Source organism: Acanthisitta chloris, unplaced genomic scaffold, assembly GCF_000695815.1.
Source record: "Acanthisitta chloris isolate BGI_N310 unplaced genomic scaffold, ASM69581v1 scaffold21906, whole genome shotgun sequence".
Lineage (NCBI taxonomy): Eukaryota > Metazoa > Chordata > Aves > Passeriformes > Acanthisittidae > Acanthisitta > Acanthisitta chloris.
This window is the reverse complement of record NW_008679042.1, coordinates 81,838-102,382: the sequence shown is the minus strand read 5'-3', so window position 1 is coordinate 102,382 and position 20,545 is coordinate 81,838. Positions and strand designations below refer to the sequence as shown.

Genomic DNA, 20,545 nt, shown 5'->3' with positions numbered 1-20,545 from the left:
TTATTAAAGTAACTGTCATATTTTCTCATCTACACAATTCATTGTTTAGCAATTCATTTGGTGCCAGATGAAGGGAAAAAGACAAACTGGACACAGAAAGGCAGACCACCTTAGGCTTTCTGAAATTCTTTCTTCGTCAAACAACAACTTTCCTGCTGCCTCTTCCAAACCAATTATTTTGACATGCTCCATTGCAAAAGTTAGTGTCTAACACAGCCAAGGAAAACACTGTTAAGGCAAATTCTGAACTTGATTGCATTCCTTCCATGGACTTAAATAGATGTCCTGTGAACATTTATTCCTTGACAAAATATGCAACCAGATTATCATAATTAGTGTATTTACCCTGGACCAGGAGAGGACTATTCCTAATTTGGGCATGCAGAGTTTAGAAACTCATTGTGGCTAGGTGTATAGCTCACTACAGCCTCTGATTCCAGTCCAGGGTAAAATGTCTGCAGATATCACTGTAGAAATTAAAGATACAAATACAGTGAAATGGAAGTGAAGCACCCTGAAAAATAATTCTGTTACTTCTGCGTAAGTTACACAGCCTGATGATCCTTAAGAAGCCATCTCAGAATTGAGAATGAATATTTTAAATTAAGAATCAGAATCATATTCAGCTCTATAAAGCCCAGCTAAATATACCAGGCAGGCTAACGATGGTTTTAGCACAGTTTGTTCACCTAACCTTTGTTACCTAAGTATGTTTATTAGATACAAACATCTAAGCCATTTTTTTAAATACACATTAAGTTCCTAATCATGCTGCCAAACGGGGAAATCTTTGATTCACTGTTTTTTCCAAATATAATTATTCACCTGAAAGAAACAGGAATGTACAGAGGAGTGAGACATGTATGTAGACAGCATGCTTTACCTGAAACACTCCATTAAAACTTGCATGCTCTGAAAGAAAAATCCTACCTTATCTTGGTGCTGCTTACACTGGGAAATGGTGAACACCAAGTCTAGATGAGATGAAACAGGAAAGAAGCAGAGTACCCCAAAAGGCATTGGCAGAAACATTGCTCCCCAGGTTAACGGGTAAAAATATCACTAACCAGCAGTATCAGTATCACAGGCAAATCAGCAGGCTGTGTTTTGCAGGGGCCTTTTGGCTTGGCAGAGGGTGTTCATTCACAATTGGTGGGTGCCCACTTTACTCTCTTTAATTAAAACAATTGAGGCTTTTTATTAGAGGCTCTGGAATGTAGCACAAAATAAAAGTGAAGAATGTATTAAGATGGGATCTATCTTAGCATTTCCAATGCAGCTCAGAAGGTGAAAGGCTGTCCAGAGTGGCATGTCAGCTGGATAGGAAATACTGATCAGGCTTCTCTTCCTGCCTTAATACTTTTTTTCAAGTGGCAGTTACTGGCCATAGTCTTTGCACATTGAAATCCCTCTCCACACACACATGTGCTGGGTAACTCCTTGGGGAATTCAAAACATGTCATCAGAGACAACACTGCAAAAAATAAAAATAAAAACCCAGTAGCTTATCCAAAGATAATTCAAGCTGCTTGAACTAGGCACTCTGCTGAATTGGGAATTGTGAGATGACAGACTCCTGCCTTTCTCTGGAATGAAAATTCCCCAATAACAGCTTTTCTATTAGTCATTGGGAATTTGAATCAAGTTTCAGCCCCAAACTTGGTCATAAAAGTAGAAGACGTGGTGCAATGAAGGGGAGCAGCATTGTTTGGATCTTCCAACTCAGGACCAGTTTAAATGAAGAGCCAGTCTCCATTGGAAAGTATTAACTAGCTGAGGTCTTTAATTTCTTAAAGCTCTTTTTAAATAACCTTTTTTAAAATCTGCTTAGAGCTTCTCAAATTTATGGGACACTCTTGTTATAACCTTATTTCAGTACACCCTTTCTGATGCTGCATTTTCTTAAAGTAGCAGTATTTTCAGTTCCAACTTTTGGGTTGTGTTGGCTAATAAACAATAGTGATATTTAGTTGAAGGCTTTCTGTAAATTTTCAGAACATAATATCTTTGTACTTAGTGTATTGTTTTGTAAAAGTTCTTTACTTCAGATTGTCCCTAGGAAATGGTGCAGTTTTGGAAGGGGAGCTGATAAAGCAGTACTCTGTGGGGAATGAAGACTATCAGTCCTAGTTTACCTTTGTGTATAGCACACCCAGCTGATCTAACTTCTTTTTGACCAGAAATTAAAGAAGCTTGTGAGCCCTAGATTAGTGTAGGAGGCACTTTGTCAGGGATTAAACAAGCTTGTCAGACCCAGATTAATGTAGGAGCCACTCTGTCAGGGTTTACTTGGCCTCCTGGATCATTACAAGCTTGCTGGTTTGTAGGGGACAGAAGTCAAGTATGTAAACTGTTATGGCCACCAAATCTACCCATGTGGCATTAGTAGTTGAACCAAAAATCACTCTATAATTCTCAATAAATGATACTTTTCCCATCTTGGTAATTTGCCTTTTTTTAGTCTGAGATAGCCTTTAGCTACAGATACTAGCAGTACGTTACAGCATTTCATTTCTATGATTTTATTTTGTCTGTAAATGGGAAGCCATTCTAAAATAATATAAAAAATTGTTATTGTAGAGTTATGGAATATAGTATATGCAAAAAAAAAAGACAGAAACCAACATTTTGAAAACTTGTCAGCTTAATACTGCTACATGCCCCGAAACCACTGAGAGATGTGTGGGAAGATACTGCGTTTATGCAATGCAGGATTACAAAGCTAATAGATGTAAAATTCACTTAGAGGGATGTTTTCACCTTGATAAAAGCATGTATGTCACTGGCTTGCACTATATCAAATAACATTGTGTGTGTATGCTATTATACTCTGCAAGCTTTCAGTGGGAAATCTTTGAAGATTGCTGTACCCACTACTTGAACGGGTTAAAACACCCAAACCCAGGTGGCATCATCATACTATCAATAAAGTTCAATCCTTGTCCTCAGCAATAGCCACATCCCTCCTCAGGGATGCTTTCCTTATTAAAAATTCAGGAAAACAGGATCCTTCCTTTTTATAAATTCAGATTGTGCTCCTTCAGCATAACAATGTCCAACACAACAAGATTTCCCTTTTAGATTGAAGATTATAACAATATGTTCAGATTACTTCCTGTTAAACATGTGTGGTTCCTGTGGCTTCCCAAGGGAAGTGATCTCTCTGTGTTAAGCTGAAAAGCTAGGAAAACAGAGTTTTAGCTATTACATTTTAACAGGTAAAAGAAAAGTTCCTCAATCTCTACAACTTCCCTAGCTTCATGATGCATTCAGCAGTTTATGTACCTGTTACACGTGTCAAGATTGTATTTTACTTGCAACATCTTTAAATTTCCAAGGATCCAGCTGAGATACCTGGCAGGATGTCATGTTAGGCACTAAATGTGATACAGCATATTACAGAAGAAATTGGCATTGCACTTTCTCAGGGGATCTTTGCTTCTATTCTTTTTTACTCACTTTGATCTTAAAGAGAATTCTTTACTCTCTGAAGTTTGAAGCCTGTGCTTTTGTTAATTCTCTCACAGAGCATGGATGAATGCTACAGGTACAAAATAGTTATTCTTGTGGATAAGAGTGAGTGTTTAATGAGTAATTGAGGCTGTGTGCTGGGTGGTTAATGGTGGGCCATCCAATTGGAACAGATTCACTTTGGGCAATATGGGCCTCCTGAAGCCCAAGACACGAAAGTAATGGCATGATACCAAGTGCAGTTCCTGCTAATTTAGTTCTGATTCAACATCTGTGTCACTGTGGACATCTTTCATACAGATGCCTTTCTGTGTGTACTATACTACCCTACCATCTGTAGGCAAAACATGAAGCTGAATACTAAGTACTTCTGTTTTAGAGACAAGATTATTTGCTGTGTCACACTGGCAGCTCATACCCTAGTGATCAGAGAATGAATTACTCCCCTGGTATACTGGTGGCCAGAAACAAAAAAGAACTCAAACAAATGCACACTTAAAGAACAGTTAAATGTAAGCATGCATCAGTGTAATAAGTACCCTAATTTATAAACACTCAGGAACAGAAAAGTCACTTATACATCAGTCAGATCAGTGCTGGAACCTCAGGACTTCCTCAAAGTCAGAGCTATTTTAAGCAGCTTAATAGCAGAAGTGGCTGCAGGCCACTAACTGCCAAACTGAAACTCTCAGTATTGTCTCAAATGCCCTTTTAGTCAGGCCATGTTGTTGCTGAACCAATCAAAAGCCCTTCAAGGTTATAAAGCATTGTGGTCTTACTTGTATACGATGAGTTGCATTAAGCAGAATGAACATGCAAAACATAAAATCTCACCATAGTGGCCAATAGCAAAATACATAAAGCCCTCAGTTTATGGTTAATGCTTGCAGGGGGAGACAAGACAAATTGTGATTGTGTGAGCAGGTCAAAAAAACTGCACAGAATGCAGAATTCAAGCACCTGATAGCTGTGAAAATGTAAAAGGCAATGTTAACTTAGATCTGTCTACTTGAAACACAAAGAAACATCCCACCCTTAGACAACTGCCTTAAAATTAATGAAAGTTTAAAAAAAAAGAAGTAGGGAAGAAGATGGGGAACCTTTGAAAAAACTTGACAGTTCTGATCCTGCAAGCACTTAGAAGCTGAGTGTATGTTTGTTTCAGGGACTTGTCCTGTGGAAGTCAACAGAACTGCTCACATCCATGAGGGCTGCCAGAATATGAAGGATCAATACCTCAGTTACATTCTCAGTTTTGATATTTTAAGGTTATTAAACTCTTTGATACCAAGTAAGAACTTACTCACTTGTTCCTTAAAACCTATTGTTCGAACAGGTTTATTATTATATGACTCACCTCTCTGGTTCCACTTAATTTCTGCAAGATACACAGCACACACTACCTTGGCACAGTACATGATGCTAACTGAGAACAGACTGAAAAGCTCTAACAGCTATATTTAGATAAAGATGGGAGAAGAGATATTACTATTAGTCATACCATACAAGATTTAAAGAGCTGTATAACCTTCTAGTTACGCCAACACATCTTATTAAAAAGCCAGATCCACTCTTTTACTATCATCTGTATAGTTGGTGTACATAGAGTAGTTCTAACAGGCTGAGCTGCAGAGTCCACACAATATTTCTTTTTTTTTTTCGTTTTCAACAAAGGATTGAAAATTTTTCAGTCAAATAATGCAGAGGTGAAGCAGGAAATGAAATAATCTTACAACTAGGGACAGGAATATTCACACTGGCTCTCACAAAATCCCCCAAAGCCTTGCCTAGGGCAGTCCCCTAAGCAGTGCCTATATGCTTCCTTTCATTTCCCAGCTGAAAATAATTTACATTTGTCTTATTTTCATCACCTGAAGCTATTTTGCTTGGCAAGAAGGGCTATCTGTCTGTCTTGTTCCCTGAAGAGCCTATTGCACATGAAAAATGGCCTTCTGAAGGCATTAAATGGAAGGAAAATTTGTGCTGTTAATCAAGGTTGCATCATTCCAGCATGGCTTGGCACACCCGAGACTGAGGTAAGATGGATATCTCAAGTGCAAATAGCCCTTCTGCTGTTGCAGTACAGATTTCAGCACAGGGTGTTCTGAATCCTAAGTGCTTGACTGGCCATCCCATAAAATCTCTGTGCTGCTCTGGCATTGTGGCTCCTGGTACCCAAGAGAGGTAGGTTGGAGCTATTTTGGGTGTGCTCACATGTATTGTAATCTCCCTTCCTAGCTACAGATGAAGCAGAGCCTGAGAGGCCACTTCAGAGTGTCTTTGCAGCTTGCCAGCTCAGCTCTGTTTAGTATAAATGGAAGCTCTTCAGGTTGTCAGTAGCATATTTTGCAGATGCCATGAGTGTTCATTTAAGTCAGGTTTTGTTGTCTCATTAGAAAAAAACAATCAAAAATCCCAATAGTAAAGCCCAGTAGTGAAATGAAAACAAGGAGACATACTCTTCAGGTGAATGGGAGCTGCAAAAAGGGAAATTTCTTTAGGATTGGTTAGTGATACATGCAAGGACTTTAATTTTAAGTTTCCTGCAGTCCTGTCTTTACTTTTAGTCAATCTTGCTCAGCTCTCCTATCTGACACCGAAAGGTACAGAAATCATCATCAAAGATAAAGGGATGTTTGCTCTCTGATGTAGGTTATCTAGGCTGTTTCTTTACTTCTTTCTGCCTTATGCCTTCTGGCCATGTGTCAAATGAAATGGTGAATTTCTGCCTGATGACTTACCCCAGTGGGTTTTATTTATTTTCATTGCTGTTTTTTCTTGTCCGAAATTGACTTGTATTTTCTAAGAAAACCCATGATTTTCCCCTTTGGAGCTGTTATACTTGTTTATTGTGGGGGCAGGGGTGGAAAGTGGCTCATTTAGGAAGCAATAATATAAATTTTCTCATTCAACTTGTTGACAATGGGAGAGGAACTGATGTCTCCAGTCCAGAGATAGCTGCTTGGAATCATATGGGCATTCTGTAGTTAGGTCTAACTGTTTCATGGTGAGCTTTCAAACATGTCTCTCCTTTCAGTGCATAAAGAGGAAGATTTGCAGCCACTCCCAGGCATTGAGAGCCTCAGTGCTTAGAAAGACTCTGAAGGTTTATTGGAAGCATCTCTACAAAAAAACTCTTGCATAAATATACTGGAGGGAGATTTAAGTGCTGTTTTCTCTATACAGGGAACATTGTATTTTCTAGTGTTCCTCAGTATCTGTCCAATCCTTTTTTTGTAAGTCCCTGGTCACTGATAGTTGATGTCCTGTCTCTGATTTTTTTGACTATGGAAAAGAACATTTTCTTATAGTAATTTTTTCTATTTTAAAGATCTTAAAGAGGAGAGCATATATATTCTCTCTGCTTTTGTATATTTCTAGTGCTAATGAATATTTGTTCTTAAATGAGAAGCAGAAAATATAACTTGTTGATTTTGGGATTGGGGTCTGGGTAGAGTCATGCATAGATCAAGTCCTGGAAAAAGAAGAGGCCATGGCTAATGCTGCAAGCTACTATACTAACACCTTCTCAGTTGTATAGGCCATCCTATGTATGTTTGTCTGCTTTGTGAATTAGGAGTTCCTTGAGGGTAGGAAAGCTGTGTCCATCTGTTTATACAAGCATTCTTGTTAGTCTTTTAACACTCATCCACTCAAATGCTGTCTGATCCTTATCTCTCCCCCTTGGAGTGGAGCTGAGGGGGCTTGTATGGGAACATGTGCTGTTCTCAAGGTGGTACAGCAGCTGCACTTTGTACACTGCCCCTAGAGCTCCTGCTAAGTAGTATTTACTCTGAACCCAGTGCAGATGTATTTTCTTAGGGCACAGCTGTCACTGTGGTGCTATATATTCACCCAGTATACAGATCTGCTCACAACAGAGCGTAGTAAGAATTCTCTGTAGTGCATTGAAAGCAACATGTGATACTTCCAGCCTACCCACTTGCTTTAAGCTGGGGATATTGGAAGTCAGATGTCTGCCTTGTAGGAAATTTGTGAGGGCTGAAAATTCACATCTCTGAAGCAGCACGTGCTCCTCTGCTTTTCTGAGAGAAGTTAAAGATGCTTGGGTTTTCCAGATGAAGTCTGTGCTTGGGCTTGAGGCACTAAAGAAATCCTATTAAAATTAGATCTGTCAGTGGTACCTTGGCTTTGAATTTGTAAACAGAAATAGCTGTACCTTGAATCACTGGTGAACATCTTGCTGTAGCCTTAAATAAAGGCATTTCCAACACCTAGCAACTGAAAGCTATGTTGTAATCCAGAACAAGTCAGTTAAGACTGTTACAAAGGTTTGCTGAAATAGTTCTGTCTAGGTCTTGCCCAGAGATTTTTTAAAGAAAGAAATAAATAAATTGGTGGTCAAATTGAAAAATACATATTTGGCCTAGACAGTACTATATTTCTCTATGTTTGTGACTTCTGTTAATAGAAGAGAGGCTGAGATAAGAGCAAACTACAACTTGCTGTGTAGACAGCTCTGGATTTGGAGTCCAATTCCAAGTTTTAATTAACATTTGTCCCTCAAAAATATTTTTTACAAATAATTTTAAATAGAAAATATTCCCTAAAGATTTCACAAAGATGCAGTAAGATCTGCTATGCTTGTGATTATGTTTAGTAAATGTTTAGCAGAGCAGAGATGAATTTTCAAAGGAAAATACCAACAGATGAAAGATAAACACTTTGCATTCCATTCCCATCTTTAAAAATGGGAACAAGATAGTCTTGAATGTGCCTTGACATTTTGGATCTGGCTGCCCTATATCTCCATCCATATGCTGGTATTTTGTCCCCAGCAATTACTGACTGCTCTGAATGTCTGCTGTGGCTTCACTTGAAACTCTCACAGAGATCCCTCTTAGCTTCTAAAATAGTTTTGTACTTTGATTTGAGTATTTTATACAGATTATGCATGGAGACTCTAATAATGCCTTCTATATAAAGCTCTACAGGACCAAATAATCTACATAGCTTGCACTTAGCCAGTGGGAACACTGAGGGAAGAAGTAATTAATTCCTATTACTTACTGTTTTTCAGAATTACAGGTACAATAAACTAGATGCATCTTTTATACTTTCGAGTCTTGCTGTCCATGAAGCTAGGATAAGCTGAATTTTAGAGATAAAGTGACATCAGTGGAGTGCTGACCCCTGAAATGAGAATTGGAAAGATATGAAGGAATCCAGCCCAGAATTTTCTACCATTATACTTAGTTGAAGAGATGGCTACAAATACCTTTCATTTCTTTTAGGAAAGGAGTACTGGCTGGTACACCATGATTGGGACTGTTCCCTTGTCTTTCACAGTATGGTTCTCCAGCAGCTCTTTGCCCCAGAAGGGTGTTGCTATGGCCATAGTTAGAAATTCATATAAATCACAAATTCAAAGTTACTCAGGACTTTTTGAGAGTCTCTTCTGACAAACATATTCTTCCATTTAGGTAGTGTTTTCTAAAAGTGTTAGGCAGAAAATATCCTCCTAGAGTAAGTGAAATCAGGTCACTATTTACAACCATCCCCTCCCTCTAAATTGACTCTAATTCTAGGACAGTTGTAGTTAGCTGTTGTAACTTTGTTTTAAGATAGAACATTTACATTTGTGGCTGCTAAAAGAAGAAGTCAGAGAAAGTGAGAGGGAAGTCAGTATGTTTGTTACAGCTATGTTAAACCAGTCCCAGATCTAGACTTGTTTATCCTTTCTGTGGAAGCTCTGCTTCTCTGGGCTTGTTTGAAACATCCCTGGGGAGTGGAAGGACAGATATATGTGTTAAGTAAGAATTCCCAAATTAGGATAGGCGTTTGACTTTCAGTAAGTGGATTGATGCTCAAAAAACAGCCTTTGTTTTTGCTGGGAAAAAGCAGGGATTCCCAGCATTTGGAACCAGCTGTCTGGCTACTGAAAATATCAGCATCACGCAGTTAACGTTTTGTGGCAAGAACTTGCATGTTTCATGAGGAGGTAAAAGTGGTGTCTTCTCAAAGTGGTGTATGAAGATTATTTATTTAAAAATCTTCAAGAAGGTTCAAGCCTTGGTGTCAGCCTGATTGGCAAACAGATCGTGTTAATAGAAGAAAAGGATAAATTGAGAAAGAATAAAGTGTCCCACTTTATGAATTTATGTCTTGCTCATTTATCTGAATTCGACTTTGGTTCACATTTTGCCTTTTCCTGACCTCTTATTTTATTGCAGATTCTGTTTCTTGACATGTTTGGGGGAACTGAGTAGGGAAGGATCTTTCAGTAACTATACAAGTAGATGTGGGTATGCAAATGATCCATATTCTCTATAAGCTTCTGGATTCTGTGTATTTGGCACAAAGCAAGTCAATAAAATGCATAGAAGCTAATGTTGGTATAATAGGTTAGGAAAGCTGTGCTTGTAATGTGAATCTCTTGTTTCTATTAGTCTCTACCTATGAAGGTGCATTAGACTGCAGAGTAAAACTCCATCACTGAAACCACCACAAAATATTTCACCCATTCCTTAACACCAGAAAAAGTACATCAGGGAATTGTAATGCCATTATCAGTCAAATCTATTGTATGAAACATTACATCTGTGCTGTCTTTCACTCGGAAGACATAGAACTCTTATTGCATTCATCTCTAATGAAAAGGTCTAAAAACTTGTCTCTTCCAGTCAGATCAGTTCTGGGTTGTTACAGTCCCTGATTTCAAAGTAATCTTTGTTTTTAAGTAGTGTCCAGGTATTCAGGGTGCTCTGTTCTAGGACTCTGATACTAGAGCCTGTGTTCTAGTAAATTGATAGCTCCTATTGTTGGACTAGATTGTCTGTTAGCCTGCCAGCTTCAGTACTGGCAGCCTTAAATACCTTTAGGGGGTGTGAAGAAAGAGTTTGGGTTTTTTTGCCTTTTGTTGCTTATTTGTCTTTGCCAGTAAGGAGCATAAACAAGCAGTCTAGGGAACTGTTTTGAACAGCTTCTTGTTTTGAGTATGTACATATTTATAAGTGTTTTGAGGTCATATTAGGGAAGGCAAGTTAAAGAATTTCACTTTACACTTAGAAGTGTTTGAATTTGTGTTGGGTTTTGGTTTCCCTAGGAATTTAACTTCACAGTTTCAGACTGGCTGAATTCACAGGGGAATTTTGGCTCATAATTAAACACATCTTTCTTTTATGTTCACTGTACTGAAGGAACAGAGTTTTTGAATACAGCCTTTGTTGTAGCATTTTAGATTATCCTTGGGTTTTCTTAGAAGTGAGGAATGTAAGAGAGTCTCTAAAAATAAGAGCAAAGACCTATAGCTTATGTCCATACCCTTTAAGTACTGAGTGCTGAAAGCAGAGGACAACTCTGATGTGTTCACTAAAATTTGCCTGGCTGATGGTATGTGAAGGCTCTTCTGTTTTAGTTGGAGTTCCCTAGTGGAGTCAAGTTTCCTAAGTAGCTATATTCTATTGGTGCCATCCTTATGAAAGCTGAGAGGGCTGTGTAAAACTGAGGTCAGGATACTGTCCATCTGGAGAAGATGCAGTTCATGAGGTACCTGGAGGTAACAAAATGTGTTGCCATAGTGAATGACCAGAATTTCTGAATTGTTGTTTCAGTAGTTGGGTTTGTAGTTGAAGCATTGTGGCTTGTTATTTCTAAGAGTACTGGTCTGTCTTTGGAGTGTCAGGTCTAACATGCTGATGACATCATTTTATGTGTGTAGTAATCTGTCTTGGCCATGGAGCTGTAGTTGTATGTGGGTGAGGTTAAGCAGAATGATTTCTTACAAACCTTGCTATGAAAGAAGCAAAGCATGCCCAAGCCTCCTCACGCACCTTCATTTTCTGTCTGCTCCGTATAATGAATTAATTAGGAAAAATGGCTCTTAGGGGGAAACATACAATAAAATCATGCAGTAAATAGTGGTTCATTAGTTTTCTGTTTCTGAGTAATGTCTCTATATAGTACTGCATTATAAATAGTGATAATTATCCCCTTGAGGAAGAGATAATAGGTGGTAAGGGAACCACTATGTTGAGCTTAACCTCTCAAAATGGAAGTAATGACAAGTAGATGTTGTCCTGGACCTTTGCAGATATGTGAGTTAACTCTGATTTGTTTAATTTCCATACATTTTGTTGTTTCACCCATACTATAATAGATACAGCTAGTATTGCATCTGTTAGGGCATTTATTGCTGAGTCTGTTCTGTATTATAATTCTGGGAAAGTTCTCAAAGTGTTTTGTGTACAGAATGACTTATCCTGATAAGATTTTTTATTTTCTTTTCCCACACAGATCACCCCTGGCAGCAAGGCAGCACAGTCACAGATGAACCAGGGGGACCTTGTGGTGGCCATCGATGGAGTCAACACTGACAGCATGACCCACCTCGAGGCCCAGAACAAGATCAAGTCAGCTAGCCACAACCTCAGCCTCACTCTTCAGAAGTATGTTGATACAAGTTAAAGTCTTTGCATTCCTAAGGGCATCCTATGAAACTCATGACTAAGGGTTGTCAATCTGTTAGATTTATTTGAAGTGTTCATGGCACAGATATGAGGTGGAAAGCCACAATCTGCTTTCATTCCTGTAGAAATCAGCACAGATTCTTATAGAACTCAGATGGCTGATATGTTGAGTGTATCTGTGTGGAATTTAGCCTCTTGAATACAGGTGTAATCCCATATTCATTCAAGCTTCTGTTAAATAAATACAACAGTGATATTTCTTCTGTTGGTTCCCACATGGAGAACTATTGCAATCTGACTGGTGAGAGGTGCCTCTGCCCAAATTAAGGTGCAAATGAGATCATATGCTGAAGTCAATAATACATTAATAATATGAAAATACGGGTTTTATTTGATCATAATTATACATGTGAGGTAGAGAGATGGAAAGAAATATGAAAGAGCAGGGGGAAAGAGAGAGAACAAGATGGAGAGTGAGTGAGAGAGAGAGTAAGAGAGAGAGGGAGAGGGAGGGAGACAGTTGCCACCAGTGCAGCCAGCAGCGTCCTGTTGGTCCACCTTCACCCTGTGCTTCTTGATGGTGGAGGTCCCGAGTTGTTCTGCTGGTCCAGAATCATGCTGTTGGTCGTGTGGGTCCCAGATTGCTCATATAGGGGTACCACATTTATACAGCCCAAATTCCAGGTATCTGTGGAGGTGTATTCCTAATTTCCATGTGAAGTGAACATGAGTGTACCTTCATTTGCAAACTTCCTCAGGGTGAGTGTTTGGTGGTCGCAGATACTGCCTGTCTGGGGTGAGACCAGTGAGGTGAGATGTATATGCAGTTTGCCCCAGCAGGCATTTTTGTTTCGATTTTTTTTGTGCTAACCAGATCTCACCTCTGCCAAGTCTGGAAATAGCACAAATTCTTCTCTTTTGTGCTTATCTCAAGTTGCTGCCATGGTAGCTAGTGCATCTTAGGGCAAATCCCTTTTGTGGCCTTCACAAGTATTTGAGACAGACAAGGTATTCTTTAATTCCTTATAACAACACAGTTTTGTTTGGTTGATTTATGAATGACTATTCTAGAAATGACCAGCATAACAAGAGTTATGAGTGCATGGGAGGAACCTGTAATTCACAGCATGAATAGTCACAGTAGGCTGAGAATTTGTCCTAATAGTCTGGCGCCTTTGAGTTTGCAAGTGTCCACTCTGCATCTGACAGAATAAGAAAGATGTAGCCTGAGTGCAGGAAAGGGGATCAATAGAACATGGAGAGGACAGGTGTTCTCATAGAGATCTGATAGAACTTGTCTTGCCGTTAAGAAAGCAGATAATTTTCCTGGTTAATGTTGCTTCCAAGGAAACTTGTTCTCAAGTCAGATAACCTTGCACGGAGGATTTCTGAAATAAGTGCATTAATATTTAAAGTTCCATAACTGTAGAAAGTGAATTAGTTGCTAATTTTATTGCATAGTGGAGAAGATAACTTTTGTATAGGGTAGGCAAAGACTGGTACAGAAAGCAGGATGTAATCTGTGGTTAAGATATCCAGGTTATCCTATAACATATCACAGATAGAAATCACTTGAAACCGTAATTTTGATCAAGTGTTGGCAGGGATTTCATATGAGTAATTGTTGTGCTTTTGTACTTGCTGACCTCTGAATTATAACACCTGTAACTCTAGTGGCCACATCATTAAGGAACAAAAAAGAAAACTGGTGGAAATACCATTATTTATTGCTGTCATGCTGTATTTATTGTTTATTTTATCCTTCTAAGTCTTGCGTTGTCTCTTGGCTCCGAAGCAATAGCACATGATTCAGATAATCAAGTTATATGGACAATGAACAGCCAAAGAAGGCAGTAATGGAGTGTCCCACAGACTAAAATATGCCTGCATAGATAATAGATGTAGATGAGCTAAGGTTCATTTTGAAAAGAAGAAAAATGTTGTAACATGAAAGGAAATACTAGTAAGCAAGTGTAGGTCAGAAACCTGCTTTGTTAGCAAATGAAAACTTTCACAGATGATGATTTTGCTCTGAACTTATACAAATCATAGTCTCCTCTGCAGCTGCTATATGATGTGAGCTTTTAGTTCTCATTGGTGACCCATTCAGTCTCACTGGAGTTATATGGGAAAAACCAATGACAAAGATCGAAAAGTAATCTATTGTTTTAATAATGTTTTTTTCTTAGATGATTAGGGGCTATTCAAAAAGTTTTGCTCAGAGGTATTAAGCTGGTTTTGCTTTGCACAATTCAGTATTTATACAAGCTAAACCCTATCAGCATGTGATCTCAGCCAACTGACATAAGCATAGAACCCTATTAAAGATCCAATATCCCAGTGTCTTGAACAAAAGGCATCTCCACAATATTCAGGAAGTTAGATTAATATCACCATGAAAAATCTTTTTTTTTCCTGGACATAAATGATTTAATTTACTTAAGTACAAAACTGTTATGTTAGTTTAGTCACCTGCCCAAAATTGACATGCAATATATTTTTTTCAGCAAAAATAATTTTACAAAGATTGTATTGAGGAGAAGAATAACAGTTAACAGGAAAAATATGGGAGCTGTGACAAGGGATAGTAACTTTCAACCAAATAAGAACAAAAGGGATGAAAAGCAAAATCTCCTGGGGCTTGGTTACCAGGAAAATGGCTGTGCTAAGAGATCACTTTGACTTTTTTAGACATGGCTTGCAGCAACGAAACTGGAGTGGAGTGTTCTACTACTATGGAAAAACAGTGCTAGTTGCCATAAAGAGCACAGAGATGGAAACACTTATCTTATTTGTATGACAGTTTGGAAACACTGGAAATCCTTTCAAATGGAAAAGACATATATGTGCATTAGGAAATTGACTGTTGTGATAGGAAAACTTAAGCCCTAAATTGTGATGATACTGGACATTTATGTGAAGTAGTCACATGGCTCTACGGAATGTTTCAAGGTCATGGAATGCCTTACCAGGAAATCTGTGGCTTGGTTTCGCTGTTGCAGCACTGGAAGGAGAAGTGAACTTGCTTGTTTAATCTATAAGGCCGTGGAAGAAGCAGTGGAATGTGAAATCTAGACATAAATGCTCTCAGATAGAAAGCTTTTTATTTTTCTAATGGTTCTTGGCTCTCAAGAGTGATGGCCTTTCCTTTTATTGATCCAGCCCATAAGGTTTCATAAGCATTGTTTATAACCTGACAGTTCAGACAGTGTTTGCTGCTACTCACTTTTATTATCACACTTCAGTTGCCTGTGGTTTTTTTCAGGGTGGGGAGCTGGTTATTTTTTCTTATTTGGCTGCCAAGAAAAGCTGTACATGGTGTCAGCATTTGTGCAGGACATCAAATTGCGTGACATCAAATGTAGAAGAAGGGAAGCATTAAGAGTGCCCATTGATACTTGCCTGCCTAAATACTGAGAGTCTGTGCTTCCCTGGCTGTGCTAACTTAGTTTTATTTGAGTACCATCAATCTGCACTGTTCAAGGTACACTGACATAGCTCTTCAAGTGCTTAGAGCTCATGTTTTCACACGAAACCACAAAATTAGACTGGAAGTCTATGCCAGAGGTCTGATCGGGCAGCCAGAACCTGTTACTGGCTTGAGTGCAACACTTCACTGTTTGGCTGCTGATTTCTCCAGGGTCAGGGAGTCGAGGTATTTGGACTATTTCTGGAGAGAGATTCCCCCAGTGATGTGGGAATGTATGGGGGACCCTCCAGACTAGCTCTTTCAGTGTAGAGGACAAAATACATCTAGGAAGTGAATTTTTTTTTTTGCTGAAGCAATTAGAGCAGGAGTGAGGGGAGAAGGAAAGAAATGTGTTTGGCACTGTGCACTACTACCCAGTAGAACTCCATGAGGGATAAATGGTTTTCAGGCAAACCAGACTGATATTCTGAAACATTAGATACTTATATAGATGCAGCTTGATTCTTAGAAACCTGCATTGCTCTAGGTGTGCTGCCGGGGGATTGGTGCTATTTCTACTAAGCTGTGCTGTGGAAGGCCATGATCATACTCTATAATGGCCTGGGTTATGGTGGAAAAAGACATTGCTTTGCTTTTAGTCTTTTTGAGACCTCCTGGAGTTTAGTTCTCAGTCATTTTTCAGTATCAGTTTCTAATCAGTTACTTGAGCTACACAGCTGCCCTCAGGCATTTTAATTCTGGGCCAGTCAAAGTTCATCTTTAACTGTCTGGCTGTTCCACAGCTATTAGGCCATAAACTTTTAGTCCTGCAGTATTCAGTTCACAGGTGTAAAATGAAAGGCATGCAAAATCTACTTTTATTATGTACAAATGGGCTTCATTTTCAAATGCACAGTAAATGCAGTGTACAAGAGTGCAGTATTATTTGTCAACATGTTTCACTGAAGCATCTACAACATTCATTTGATCTTAACTCAAGGAATCTGATCGGCCTCCTTGGAAAGGATTCACCAAATGTACTGGCTTAGTTTTGGAAAGTGCTGTAACATGAGAGTGCCTCATTCTGCTGGCACAAACATTCCTGTGTCACTCTAAGACTCCTGCTTTGGCGTCACTCTGTGCTGCTGGAGAGGAGCAGGGGAGGTGGAGAGTTTCTGTGCCTGGTGCGATCGACAAAACCAGCCTGTCAGTGATGCTACCATTCGCTTTGAGGCAGTCACAATTCACTGTCTTTTGCTGGAAAATCATGAGCTAAATAATTCTTTTCTCTACTGAAAGGGAAAGTGGCAGAGGCAAAGTTATGAGAGACTTACGGTAAATGTTTAATAGCTTTCCTTTTTTGTGCAGCACCAAAAGATGGCTGATCCTGCAGTATTTATTTCAGGCCTACTATAAATAAAGCATGTGGTGACAGCAAACTGCAAGCAAGGGGAATTCAGTGGTTATTGTAAACTGCTTTCCTTTGTCTGAAGCTGTGAATAGTAACCAATTCTGTGCATGTTTTAGGTCTGCTGATGGGCATGTTTAAATCAGAACCAGATTTAGGCTGCATTTATGCTCAGAAGAATTAGAAGAAGGTATCTAGACCATTTTGAAAGTAAATTTGGACTATATAAACAGTATTGATGAAAGCATGGTCTGAACTAGTTGAACATGGACTATGCAAAATTTTAAGCAGATTGATAGAAAAAAGAGGAACACTAATGGTGGATGTGACATGTGACATGAAAAAAATTAGTTTATTTTGCTTAGACATGCAACTCTAGATTTTCTGAGAGTCACCTGCCTGCAATAGTCAAGGTTTTCTCCTTCCTTCTGGTGATGCTGTGTGCTTAAAGCATTAAAAAAGACATATCCTATTAGTGGATTAAGGAAGCAACATTGTACTACTGTGACCTGAGAGAGGTGGTTCCCCCCTCACTCATTGTGAATTAGAGGTGAATCCCTTTGAATTCCCAGTTGTCACTGTATGCAGGTCTGAGAGGACAATAGGATTTGTTAACTGATGTCAGGCTGTCATTTGGACAGGGCTGTGAGTTACTGTCTGTGAGTAGTAACATCTAATGCTGTTGAAATTAATGAGCAGCTTTTTCCATGGAAAATGAAATAAAATATCAATATCAGTAACAGCGATAAATACAAATATATTCCTTACATGAGCAGTTTAATTGAGTGGACTGCTATTTACACTCACTGCATAAAGTGTCCTTGTTAGTTTTAGAAAAGAGCTTGGAAACCATGGATATATGCCAAGACTTTAAAGGGCAGTGAAGTTTTCATTGCAACAAGATTCTACTTAGGGATTAGAACTGTTCTCAGAGTGCACATCACTTTTTTTCTCCCCAAATACCAACTTAGAGGTGAGGTTAAAATTCATAGTTTTATTTGTCTGAATGAAGAATCTGGGTGACCTAAAGATAATCTCCATGTGAATCCTTTCACATACTATATTGCATTCAGCATGGAAAGGTCAAGATGGGCACATCTCACCAGAGTCAATGGGCCGACACAACTTACTGATACACATAGCAGTTCTGCTCTTTCAGACAAGCAGTTACTGGTTGCATTCTGCAACAAAGAAGTCAATACATTAGCCAAAATGTTACAGTAGACAGGAGGGTCACAGTGTATTAAGGCTGGGACCTTTTCTTATTGATTAATGTTGATTAGCTTAGGCATGGTCATGCCAAAATGTAAATTGTGCACTTGAAGCTAATTGGAATGGATGATAAAGTATTTTATAGAAGTGGAATGAGGAATCATTCAATCAGGTAAAATACTAAGGATTTACTAGGTCAGCCTTGTAATATATTCTTTGTGTATGTGAGGCTTTTAGTTTCCTTTGGATCCTTTTTACTGTGGTGTTTCTTGCCCATGAGCCACTATAAAAGCTGTCTGGCCTTATTCTTTTTTCACAAAAATCTTCATCATTGGTGACTCATTGTTTCTTACATTGAGAGCAGCAATACACCAGGGTCTGTTCTGCCTGGCTTTTGGGCACCTTCAGAGGTTGACCACCTCTTTGTGCCTGTGGTCTTCTTGGCTGGTGGCTGCTGCAGCACGTCAATGCTGAGCTCTGGGCACAGGCTGTGGCCCTGCTGTGTTACTGCATTAATGTAATGACAGATCCAAACAGCACCCAAATACCTCCAAAGGAAACAAATTCTTTTGACAAGTCCTGGCTAACTTTCTTGACTTTGCAGTCTTAGGACATAGAGTTACATAGAGGTGGTGAGACACTGGCACAGGGTGCCCAGGGACATGGTGGCTGCCCCGACCCTGGCAGTGTTCAAAGCCAGGCTGGGGTGAAGTCTCAAGTAACCTAGTGGTCTAGTGAGGAGGTGTCCCTGCCCATGGCAGGGAAGGTTGCAACTAGATAATCTGTAAGGTCCATTCCAACCCCTAAAATTCTGTTGTTTTCAGTCAAAATTTCTTAGATAAAGGCTTTACTGGAAAGTTCACTAAAGTGTTTTAGCTTGGAAACAGAGAAAGTGAAGGCCTAAATGAGGCAGACTGTAGTTAAGATCTAATTGTCCATGTTTGCTAATTTTTCTCTTCTATATATGTCAATTAGAAATGCTCTAAAAGCCATGTGGCACACTGTAAGGCCCACATCTCAGCAAAGAGGAATTACAGGAAAATCAGCTAAGTAAATATGCTTCATTAATAGCTTCAGGAAATGAAAGAAAGTAATTTGTGGTCAGGATGCTTGAAGTATCCTGGGTTAGGCTTTTCCTTTTAGAAAATGTTGAGTGGCAAGGGGAAAACCAGACTTTTTCTGCATAGTCTTAGGAATTTGTTTGCATTTGGTCAACACTTGAACTCCTCTAAGTGAACAGACAACAGTTACAAAGCCTTGTTATTATTCTGTGAATCATCATATCTTTGAAGTGTGGCTGTGATTTCCTGATTCTGGAACTGACTCTTTAGAGTGATGCTCTACAGCAGACCCTGATGCTGCTCTGAAATCTGTACCTGAATGACTTTCACCCTTAAGGAAGCTGTTAAGTAGCTAAGACTTGGAGGACTGCATGGGAACCTGATGATACTGCAATGGGAATAGTCTAAGTCTCAGGGACACTATTTGCATGGGAGCCAAAAATTAAACAGGGGAAATCACTGTGGTTCACTTCATATATTTTTCAGCTAAAGAGCTTATATAAATATTTAATACTCAGCTCTTCAGAATTGTTATTTAATAGGTTTATTGGGGAGAGTTGCATCACACCTGAAGACCAGAGTATGGTAGACTACACCCAAGCACTGAATCTTTTAGTGCCTCTTCTGCTCCTTATTAATAATAGCTAATTATTTGCTTTACACTATTAGATCCTTTCATAATCCAAACATTTTTTTGATCTTCTTAAAATAACAGGTTTTTTATTATTTGTATGATTACCTTAAATAATTTTTAGCATCTCTCAGTAATATAAATAATCCATCGAATAATTAATTCATTAATAATAAATAATTATGCTCAACTTTATGATTTCAAGAGAGACACTATATCTGAATGTTATATAACATTAAGCTTTGATCCCTGATAATTTGATTGCATTTCAGCTTCTAGTTTTTGATTTTTGAACTGACATTCTCTATAGTTAGGCAATCCAGATTTTGCAGTTAGCCAGTTTCTTACTGAGGTGAAAACAGTGGCTTCCTATTTATATATTTCTGAGTACATGAAATCCTGTGGGTTTGCCTGCACTGGGCTGAAAGTACCACTTCTATTCATCTTAGTGTTTCTGCTGTTATTTTAAAGCAAGCTTTGAGAGGAACATCTGATGCTTTTAGCTGATCAGTAATAGCCATAGAAAACACGTAAATGAGAAGTAGTAAGTAAAAAGAACTCATATCTTCCCTCCAATAGAATCCTGTTTCAGCCTAGTTAAAATATATTTTACTTGTGAATCCTGTGCTATTCAAAGTGAGTTAGTATGGTTAACTAGAAGAGCTGTGCAAAACTCTTGCAATGAAATATTTAATGGAATGAAGTTTTTTGGGGGTGAACCCACATTTCTTTATGGGGTATCTGAGTTATCAGTAGTGATACGGAGAGGAAATTTTTGGAAATGGTTTAAAAATAGTGCAAAGGCAGGAAGAAGAAGACAGCAGGGGAAGTAATCTGCCAGGATAAAGGTGTCCATGCTCCATGGTGGTTAAGTGTAGAGCTTGCTGTGTGTGTTGGGTGAGTGCCAGGCATGTGCTCAGCATC

General features: G+C 38.8%; 1 protein-coding gene across 1 annotated transcript in view; it reads left to right on the top strand.

Moving 5' to 3' along the window:
• LDB3 (LIM domain binding 3) overlaps positions 1–20,545 on the top strand; it is a 109,466-nt gene that overhangs the window by 20,087 nt on the left and 68,834 nt on the right. Inside the window, exon 3 of the mRNA XM_009077156.1 lies at positions 11,728–11,879. Within this exon, the coding sequence (XP_009075404.1) occupies positions 11,728–11,879 (152 nt within the window). The remainder of the gene's footprint in view (positions 1–11,727; positions 11,880–20,545) is intronic.